A 10,478-nucleotide genomic window follows, 5' to 3' on the forward strand; every position below is an offset into this window, starting at 1 on the left:
TTCATTCCTGGAACAGGTTGCCCCTCATGTTGCTCCCATCAGTGACGCCACTCTTGTACATGCATAGGACGACATTCGACGCGACCAAGCTTGCCTTCGCGCAAGTGATGGCCATCTGGAAGATAACGGTGGTGGCCTTGATAAATTGTCTTTCGAAGAGAGGTAGAATAGCGCACGGCGGGAGACTGCCTGCAAATTGGACATGCATTGTATCCCGAAGTTGTTAGTCCTGCATATATCAAAGCATGAATTAGGCCAAGGCAAAGGGCTTGCGAATAGCGAGAATTTTGTAAATCAATAACCATTACCAGAAGCTTCTCCGTATCCTGGCCAATCATGCATAGTCCACATAAGAAGTCCATGGATCCTTGCATGCTGTTGTCCTACTGGTTCAACCGCATCTGCTATGTCGATCCCATGCCATAACTCCTGGAGCTCGTCAACTAGTGGAGCTAGATAAACATCCATGTTTTTTGCTTTGAACTTACCAGGTACAATCAAGTTTAAAATCAAATGACCCTTCTTGATAGCAAGCCACGGCGGGAGGTTGTAATTGATAAGGCACACAGGCCAAGTGCTCCATGACGAGCTTCTCAAGCCAAATGGATTGACTCCATCCATTGCCATGCCCAAACGCAAATTGCGTGGTTCACTCTTAAAATGTGGCCAGGTATCTTCAATGTGCCTCCAAGCCTTCGAATCAGCGGGCACCCTAAATGTTGCGTCAGTGGATCTATTCGTAGAATGCCACCGCATCAACTTTGCAATGGAACCACAACGAAACATGCTTTTTATCCTAGGAATAATAGGGAAATGCCGCAACACTTTAGCTGGCACTGTCTCGCCAACTGCATCTTGTTTGTAGCGCATTGCTCCGCACTTAGGACACGACAGACAATCTGCGAATTCATTGCGAAAAAGAATGCAATCATTTGGACATGCATGAATCTTGTTGTAGTTCAAGACAACTGAGGTCAGAAGTTGCTTTGCGTCTGGCTTGGAGGGGGGCATTTCATTGCCAGCCGGGAGAAGTTGCTCCTGCAATAACCTGTTTAAGCCACATTAAATTAAAATTAAAGCTCTCCGAGCACATCACCGTTGCAATCGGAAAATCTCTTTTGTAAATTACGTACCTAAACAAAGCAGTGACGCTTGCATCTGACCACCCGTACACTGACTGAAGATTAAAAAACGCTAGACAAGTACGAAACACATATATTTTGGCGCCTTCATAGATTGGTTTACGTGCCAACTTTCTCAACATGTCTTTAGGAGATAGGCGCACAGCTTTTGGTGCTGCTTCGTTCACGTTCTCCTCGCTTGTCTGGAAGAAGACATCCAACATCTCCTCCATGCCATCGTCTTCTGTCTGCAAGACCTTTTCTGCTTCCATCCGTGGCTCTATATTGGTAGGACCTTCACGCATAATCTTTTTTCTCTCTCTCTCAGATGTAGGTGCTATGTCGTGGAAATCAATGCCCGTTCCGTAGGAGTCATATCGTAGATTCTGTACGGTTTCTCTAGCAAACTCTCCGTACTTGTGCACATGCTCATTACATATCCTACGCTTGCGCAGGATTTGATACTTGCAGAGCGTGCACGAGCATGCAATCTTTTCCTCCATGTTAGTTGATGACGTTGCCATCTACAATGATTATGAATGTTGTTTTAATATATATATATATATATATATATATATATATATACTCCTCACAATGTAAACTACCTCGCATTCTCTAGTCTTGCCCAATCTCCGTACACCTCAGTCCAGAGGTGTACGGAGATCAGGACCACCGGGTCAAAATCTCATCTTTATTGGTCAAATCTTATATGGGTAGACACATACGTGCACTCCCACTCCCAGGTGTACATGGCAATGCATATAGCAGGCAAAACCCTTTTGCCTCTTTTAGTTCCATAGTTTCTTCTCTGTCTATGTACCCTATCTCTCGTTCATTCTCTCTCGATCTCGTTCTCGCTATCTCTCTTTCTCTCTCTCTCTCTCTCTCTCGATCTCGCTCTCGCTATCTCTCTTTCTCTATTTTCTTATCTCTCTCTATTTCTCTATTTTCCTATTTCTCTACCATAACTCCTGGAGCTCCACTTCCCTATCTCTCTCTCTCTCTCTCTCTCTCTCTATATATATATATATATATATAACTCTCTTTCTCTATCTCTCTATTTCCTATCTCTCTCTCTCTCTCTCTCTCTCTCTCTCTACTTACCTCTCTCTCTCTCTCGCTCTCTACTTCCCTATCTCTCTAATGATCGAACGAGCGACTGATCTAGGGAGATCTAGACGCCCTCGACTGCGCAAGACTACACAACATCGACAGAGGCTGCATCAGAGGATCTAGCTAGGTCACTTTGGCTCGACATGCACAACGTCCGGTCAGAGTACTGACCATGGAGGAGATCTACCTATTCCAACTAGCTCGTTTAGCCGTTTAGTCCACACCCAGCAGTTTAGGATTCCATAATATTTTATTTTGTCATCTTCTTGCTCTAACTTTGTATCAGATCCATCACATTGTAACTTTCTTGTCTCATGTCTCATAGGTCACTTTGGCCTTTCGAAGACGTTAATATAACATTTCATTTCATTTCTCTTTAAATTTTTTTTCTTTAGTTTTAATTGCCTAAGCATACATTAATTCTCTCTCTCTTCTCTCTCTCTCTTTGATTACCTACACACACACATTTCTCTCTCTCTCTCTCTCTCTCTCTCTCTCTCCTACACACACACACACATTTCTCTCTCTCTCTCTCTCTCTCTCTCTCTCTCTCTCTCTTTCCTACACACACACACACACACACCGCTCTCTCTCTCTCTCTCCCTCTATTTCCTACACACACCTCTCTCTCTCTCTCTCTCTCTCTCTCTCTCTCTCTCTCTCTCTCTTTCCTACACACACACACACACACACCGCTCTCTCTCTCTCTCTCTCTCTCTCTCTCTCTCTCTCTCTCTCTTTCCTACACACACACACACGATGTAGAGAGAGAGAGAGAGAGAGAGAGAGAGAGAGAGAGAGAGAGAGAGAGAGCAAGAGAGAGGGGTTGGGGAGGGTGGAGATGGACATGATACATGCGCAACAGATTTCGGTCAAGACCCGAGCAGGCGAAAATGGCCCCTGCGCGCAGGTTTCGCTTTTTTTCCCCAATTTTTTTGGTGTCGATATACGCGTCGCTATACGTGTGGCAAATAAAGCCTTTCCACCCGTATATCGACGCACATTGCGACGCGTATAGCGACGCCCGTTAATGTCATCGATATACGCGTGGAAAGGCATGGCCGTCGATATAAGCGCGTCGATATCTTCATTTAGTGTTGTAGTGTTTTTTTCACATATTTCACCAGTTTTTCTTCCCTTTACCATGGTTTGTAACTAGTTAGTCTCCATTTTCAGCTGGCTCAAGGCTAAGCTGAGGCAACCCTTTCTTAAACATTGAATCTACTTAAACTCACCCTAATGATTTTATCCCGTTCTAATTGTTTTAGAAAGCCACTATGATTCTTTCACTTGTTTACACCATGTGTTTTAACTATGCCTATGAATATTCTTTGGCTTTCGGATGCCCACAAGTATCTCTTTCTCTTTGCCTATGGGATTGTTGGCTCCTTCCCGGTGCCCCTAGGTTTAGTGTATTCCCACCTACAAAACTTGACATTTACCTCCAAATCTTAAATTTGAAGGTGAGAAAACCAACACAATTTAGAGAAATTTATGGTAACTTAGTGTAAAATCCTTCAAAATTAGTCAATTTATCGTTACTATTTCTCATATGTAGCTAGGTTTGCCAAGTTTTTGGAAAAAGCTTTTTTTTCCCCAAGCACATGTTTGAGCCCAATCGAGCCTATTTTTTCAGCACAAGTTTCAATGTAATTACTGGCAAAAGCTTCAAAAATTTGACCTAAAAACTGGGAGAATAGTAAATTTGCCCTTATTTTCACCGACAGGGAAAATGTATTTTACTAGCCGTGGATGACAATAGCCTTGTTCATTGATTGGGAGAATCCCAATTAGTTATTGATGATGCTAGTCCTTCGAAGTTCGTACACCAATTAACGATTATGGGATTAAGCAGGTCAAATTGTTGAAATGTGAAGTTTTGTTGTGCAACTTGGGAGGGCGGCAGCGTGAAAAAGAAGCATCATAAGGACTCAGGAGACTTGTTTTTCAACCAAAAGATCATGAGATGAGAGGATAGTAATGTGGCACTCTAATGTAGGTTTGCCAAGTTTTTGGAAAAAAGTTTTTTTCGAGCACTGCTAACTAGTGCTCGAAAAAAACCTAGGTTTAGTGTAATCCCACCTACAAATTTTGAAATTTACCTCTAAATTTTATTTTTGAAGGTGAGAAAACCTAGAAAATTTTGCAAAAATTAGTGGAATTTGGTGGAAAAACCTTTAAATTTTGTCAATTTACCTCCGTTGTTTCACATATGCAGGTTTGCCAAGTTTTTGGATAAAAGTTTTTTCGAGCACTCAAGTCTCTAACGCAAGACGTGTGCATACAAATGGGCTCTTCCGTAGCGTGGACAGATGAATAGGGTAAATAGTCAACGGGAAATGTCGTATCCAGGGAGAGAAGAAATCTTATATTTAATTATCCAAATTCAATTATGGATAGAAAGAGAATTTGTTGAGACATATAAAATAAATATAAATGCAATTTGTGAAAAATGCAGTTGGTGTCTTTTTCAACCTCTGCAGTTTTGTAATAGTTAGACTGTATCCCACCAGTGACCACCCCGAGTGGCCCACCGCTTTTGAAACGCAGGAAATGGTCGCCTTCTCTCACTCACGAGTCACAGTAGTGAGTCTCGACTCTCAATCACTCTCCCTATTTAAAATGCCTTGTCACCCTGCCACTGTCTACAGAAGATGACTGCTAGCCCTAGTACCCTACCACCGTGCTTATTAAACGCTCAACCTGTTACGCTCTGCAATCTCAACGAGCCCCTCGGCAGCTTTGCATCGTGTCTTAGTAGCCATGGTGTCCTCTCCTTCGCCTAGCGTCGTAAGCTTGGAGGGCTCTGGCTGTCGCTTTGCAGCAATACGCAGCTGAAATATCTAGTGCTCTTGATTGCATCAACTTTCTCCCTTCATATGCACTCTCTTTGATGCTGCAAACCCACAGGCCTTCTCCTTCCCCACAGTCATGACCTCCTGCTAAGCGAAGCAGAGGGGCCTCTTGTTTTCATTGACAATTATTTCACTGCATTTCATTCATCCCTTGCTATCACTGTCAGCGATGATGGGTACTTATAATACTGCTAGATCCCTGCTCTGCTTGCTCTCACTTCTTCTCTACGCATGCTCAGCTCCGCCGTCGGCGAGCGCGGCGCCGATTGGCGTCCCGAACTTGCAGCAGTGCGAGCTGGCAAGTGACACCTCTATCTCGGGCACAACAACGCTTCAGTTCAACTGCTGCTTGCCAATCACGCAGAATGTGATTAGCTTCTCGTTCAACAAGTACAAAAGCCAAAAGCGGGTCAGGCAGGCTGCGCACACAGTGAGCGAGGACTATATCGCAAAATACACGCGGGCCTACCAGCTGATGAAGGCGCTGCCGGACGACGACCCTCGCAGTTTCCACACTCAGGCAAATATGCACTGTGCTTTCTGCAACGGCGCGTACAGGCAGGCGGGGAATTCCAGTGTGCCTCTGCAAGTGCATTTCTCGTGGCTGTTCCTGCCCTGGCACAGGTGGTACCTGTACTGGCACGAGAGAATTCTGCAGAGCCTGCTGGGGGATCCCACCTTTTCCTTGGTGTTCTGGAATTGGGATGACCAGCGCGACGGAGGGAATGTGATGCCCGCCATGTTCGCCAGGAACGGAACGGCACTTTACGATGAGAAGCGCAATCCGGCCAATATGCCTCCGGCCATTGTGAAGCTGAGACCTGGCACCACGGGCAACAACAGCGCCGTGATCAACCAAAACCTCAACGACATGCATCAGGGCGTGGTCACCGCCACCTCTGCCGAGCTCTTCCATGGAGGCGCTTACAGGTAAATATGAGTGGTACAGTAGGTACTCGTAGTAGTTACTCCCCTTAACTCGTGAGTCGTGCCCTTTTACTAGTCATAACTTTAAAGCTGTTTCTGGTTGCCGATCAATCTTGTAAAGAGAGCCCATTTCATTTCACCTGGCTCATACTGATTGTCCAAGGTAAGAGGTGATTCACACACTATTGGATGGAGTGATTGTCTATGTACATGCGGCGTGTGCATAGAATGCGGCCAATAGACTAGAAACAAGTAGATGTAGCGCTTACATCAACGGCGCAAAGTGATTTGAAACACTAAAAGGGTTTGTTCACCCGCCGCGCTAAGTTTTTAGTTAACTAAATTGCACATGAGCGCCTTCTTATATTCGTGTGGTAGCACTGAATCTACACATCTTTATTGTGTAACCTAAAATTATTTGAAGAGTTTTACACTTAGTCTAGTGCTATTTACTCCAAAATTTGGAAGAGTTTATCAACTCTACCAGGTAGGTTAATATGGAGGATGAATTCTCTTTCATATCTACTAACATAATATGGCGGAAAGGGGAGCCTTTTACATGTGTCGCAATCTGCGACCTGAAAGCTAAAGTCCAAGGTCCCTTTGCACGTGATAAAGAGGGGAGGGGGTGGAGAGAGAGGCCGCCGAAGGCAGCTGACCGTACTAGTTTGCATATAAGAATCTCATGGGCTTAGTATGGATCTCAATGCAATGGTCAATCACAAAGTATTGTTTTGGAAGTACATTCACTACGAGTGATCCAAGCCATAAGAAATCTTTGTCAAGGAAGACTCAAGAGATACTTATGAAGTTGGTGTGACATTAGGCAGTAGTCGATGATAGGATTTGACGCCCTCTCTCTTCTCATATCATGTTTTGGACATACAAGGTCAAAAATTTTCACGACTCCATCATTGGACAGACATGTCAATGGAATGGAATGGGACTACATTAAGATACCCATCTAAACATCAACATATATCGTTGAAAACAACATATATTTTGGAAGTACATTCACTACGAGTGATCCAAGCCATAAGAAATCTTTGTCAAGGAAGACTCAAGAGATACTTATGAAGTTGGTGTGACATTAGGCAGTAGTCGATGATAGGATTTGACGCCCTCTCTCTTCTCATATCATGTTTTGGACATACAAGGTCAAAAATTTTCACGACTCCATCATCGGACAGACATGTCAATGGAATGGAATGGGACTACATTAAGATACCCATCTAAACATCAACATATATTGTATACTTTCGTATACAAATCCTCGCTCACCAAACACTCTTATATTCTTTGCTAAACATGTCACTAAGTCACACAAATTGAATTGTAATTTTTGTGATATTTCATCTTGAGAAAGGAAAAAACCAAAATAAGGCCTGCCATAGGGAAGGTCCATTTGCATTGTGCAAGAAAGTTGCCATGGGTTGGGAAATGTCTTCTCGTTAAAGATCTCTCTGATGGCTACTTGTGAAAAGCTCACTTTAGGCTTGGGATTGCTCTCATGGAGGGCTTGACCGGCTTGTCGTGGAAATCATCCATTCAGGTGATGCTTGTAAAGAAAGACAATGACTTCAAGGGACTTGTGAGTGAGTGATAAGGAAAAAGACCCCGAGTTTCACAAAGGGCTTGCAATGTTGCACTACAAAACCTTTGTTCTCTAGGTAGGGTTCTGTATAGTGTTCAAAAACATATTTCTCCAAACATACAAAATTCCTTTCCTTGATTTTGTCAAGAGGTTTTTTTTTTGGATTTTTATACTATTTTTTTTATTTTGGGGTAGAATTTTTGTATTTTTTCTATTTTGGATTTTTACACTATTTTCTCTATTTTGGCATTTTTGAAATTGAAAACGGCATGATATTAAATTGAGATTCATCCATGAAGGCAAGATATGGTCCATGGGATGAAAAACAAAACATTACAACGGTTCCTTCCACAATTGGTATGGCAAAGGAAGAGAGAGAGAGAGAAAAGCAGTTACAAAATTTAACTGAGGTTTTGTGCAGAACGGGGACAGATCTGAGCAATTCTACGGTCATACTTGCGCCATTGGGGGGAAGCCTCGAGAACGGGGTGCAGAACGGCGTCCACTTCTGGACAGGCAATCCGGCGCTGCCGCTCATCCAGGACATGGGCACCTTTACCACTGCCTCCCGGGACCCCATCTTCTACGCCCACCACAGCAACGTCGACCGGCTGTGGGATAAATGGAAGTACGGCCTGCCGGGCGGGCGAAGGTCCGATCACACGGACGCGGACTTCTTCGATGCAGAGTTTTACTTCTATGACGAGACGGCCACGCTGGTGAAGGTGAATGTGCGGGACTCGCTTGACAACTGCAAGTTGGGCATCAGCTACCCGTCGGTGGCCGCCGATGAATTGTGGGTAGATTACTCGCCGGTGGTCAGCACCAATGGCAGCGCGGTCGCGGCTGCCCTTGCTGCCGGCGTCCCTTCGGTGGGCGCCTCCCCGCAGAACGGTACCATCGCCCTCGGCGCCCGCCTCGCTGCCATCGTAAAGGCGCCAGCCGCCTCCTCCTCCTCCAGCTCCAAGGCAGAGGTTCTCACCATCCAGGGCTTGCAGGTCACCCGCGACAGCTTCGTCTCCCTTAATGCCTTCGTCAACCTTCCCTTCGCAAATGTCAGCACCGCCACCAGCAGTGCTGAGTACGTGGGCACCTTCAACATCGTCCCCTCCGCCAGCAAGTACCGCAAACTCACCGCAAACGTCAAGTTCGAAATCGGCGACAACCTGCAACGCGTCGGCATTCAGAATGAGCCCGAGGTTGTCATCACCCTTACCGTCAGCGGCACCCAGCCTGTTACTATTCAAGGTCTTCTCATCGAATTTGAATAATCACATACCTTTGCCACACGCTGCTCATCATCCCCCTTCTCTCCTGCATTAGTGCACAATCTACAACACTGTGTATTTCCCTAGCGTTTATCCTTGCCTCCATCATAATTCCAATGAGCACTTTCTTCCTCCACCGAATGCAACATTGCTTTTTCCAAATGTACTTCGTCTGCTAAAATTTCGAAGCTGAAATGAAGTTAAGGTCTCTGTAGCTTCCCGTGATGTGATGTTTCAGTGATGACTTGCATTGGGTCCCAATGCTTTGGTCGATATGTACGTCAAATGTGGTGCCTTAAAGAAAACTGGAGACCGTCGATTGAAGGACATACTGATCTGTCTCTCTATGACTATTGCAAGGAAGCTTTGGGTTGTTTTAATCCAATTTGAAGGGACGGTCTTTTTGCAGATGCAATTGCCTATTCTTGCACCTTCAAGGCATGGGTGAGAGGATTCACGATGTGATCAGGGGCTCTTAAAGAAACACATTATGTTCGGCAATTTTCGGTGAATATGTGTGTCAAATGTGGTAGTACCCTTACAAAAGCACATACAATTCTTGATTTGTATGTCAAATGTGGTAGTACCCTTACAAATGCACACACAATTCTTGATATGTATGTCAAATGTGGTACCCTCACAAAAGCACTTCTTGATATGTATGTTTAATGTGGTATCCTCACCAAAGCACATAAAGTCCTTGATATGTATGTCAAATGTTGTACTTATGCGAAGGGAAGGCCTTTTGCCGAAGGGAAGGCCTTTTGCCAAATGCAATCATCTTGTAAGGGGACGGCACCATATGCCAACTAAAAAGATTAGAACTTTAGCACTTCAAAAACCCGAATGAGAGAGTCCATGTGAGCAAAACGGAGCGATCGAGTTCCATTTTGAGATGGCACTGGCCCCAAACCTTGGCGTCCCTTTCAGCATATCTATATCTTTACAGTGCTTCAACAAGGTACAAGCTCTAGTACTCTTCTTTGCTTTCCTGCAAGGTGGAATGCCCACGAGTATCTCTCTATACATATTTAAAGGCCCCCCAAGTTGTTACATGTAAAGAAATCTCATCCGAAAGCTAGTTAACCAAAATCTAGTGCCCATAGGGTTGCACATGGGAATCTGTACAGTTCCATGTTATCATCTCCACGAATTGCGGGTGGCTTGCCATGTTAGCATGCTTCACACAATTTGTGTGTGTGTGTGTGTGTGTGCGCGCGCGCGCTCTACCCAAGTTAAAGGAACATTACCCAAGGTATGTGATCTTATTCAAAATCTTCACATAAATGAGAGAATTCATGATGAGATCAAGGGCTATTGTAGAAACATGATGTGCGTGGCAATGCTTTGGTGGATATGTAGAGGAGGTTTCTATTCAAAAATAGTCTCTTGGAATGAGTCAATTGTAGAATATTGCCAACATGGATGTGGCAACAAAGTTCTAGACTATTTTAACCGAATGTAAAGAGAAGGGCTTTTGATGAGTGTAATCAATATGCTTACAAATGAGGGCGCGTGGACTTATGGAAGACCTTCACGTAAATAATAGAATTCACATAAGAGACATCTCGTGCTTGGCAATGCTTTGGTCGACATGTAT

The 10,478-nt window shown here is 44.4% G+C and overlaps 1 protein-coding gene across 1 annotated transcript; it reads left to right on the top strand.

Moving 5' to 3' along the window:
• The first annotated feature begins 4,937 nt into the window (after positions 1-4,937).
• Positions 4,938-9,095, top strand: LOC147455893 (polyphenol oxidase, chloroplastic-like). The gene is made up of 2 exons (XM_086514514.1): positions 4,938-6,019; positions 8,032-9,095. The coding sequence occupies exons 1-2, from the start codon at positions 5,259-5,261 to the stop codon at positions 8,879-8,881; spliced, it is 1,611 nt and encodes a 536-aa protein (XP_086370640.1). The 5' UTR covers positions 4,938-5,258; the 3' UTR covers positions 8,882-9,095.
• Positions 9,096-10,478: the final 1,383 nt, after the last annotated feature.

Source organism: Adiantum capillus-veneris, chromosome 6, assembly GCF_014529385.1.
Source record: "Adiantum capillus-veneris isolate H3 chromosome 6, ASM1452938v2, whole genome shotgun sequence".
Classification (NCBI taxonomy): Eukaryota; Viridiplantae; Streptophyta; class Polypodiopsida; order Polypodiales; family Pteridaceae; genus Adiantum; species Adiantum capillus-veneris.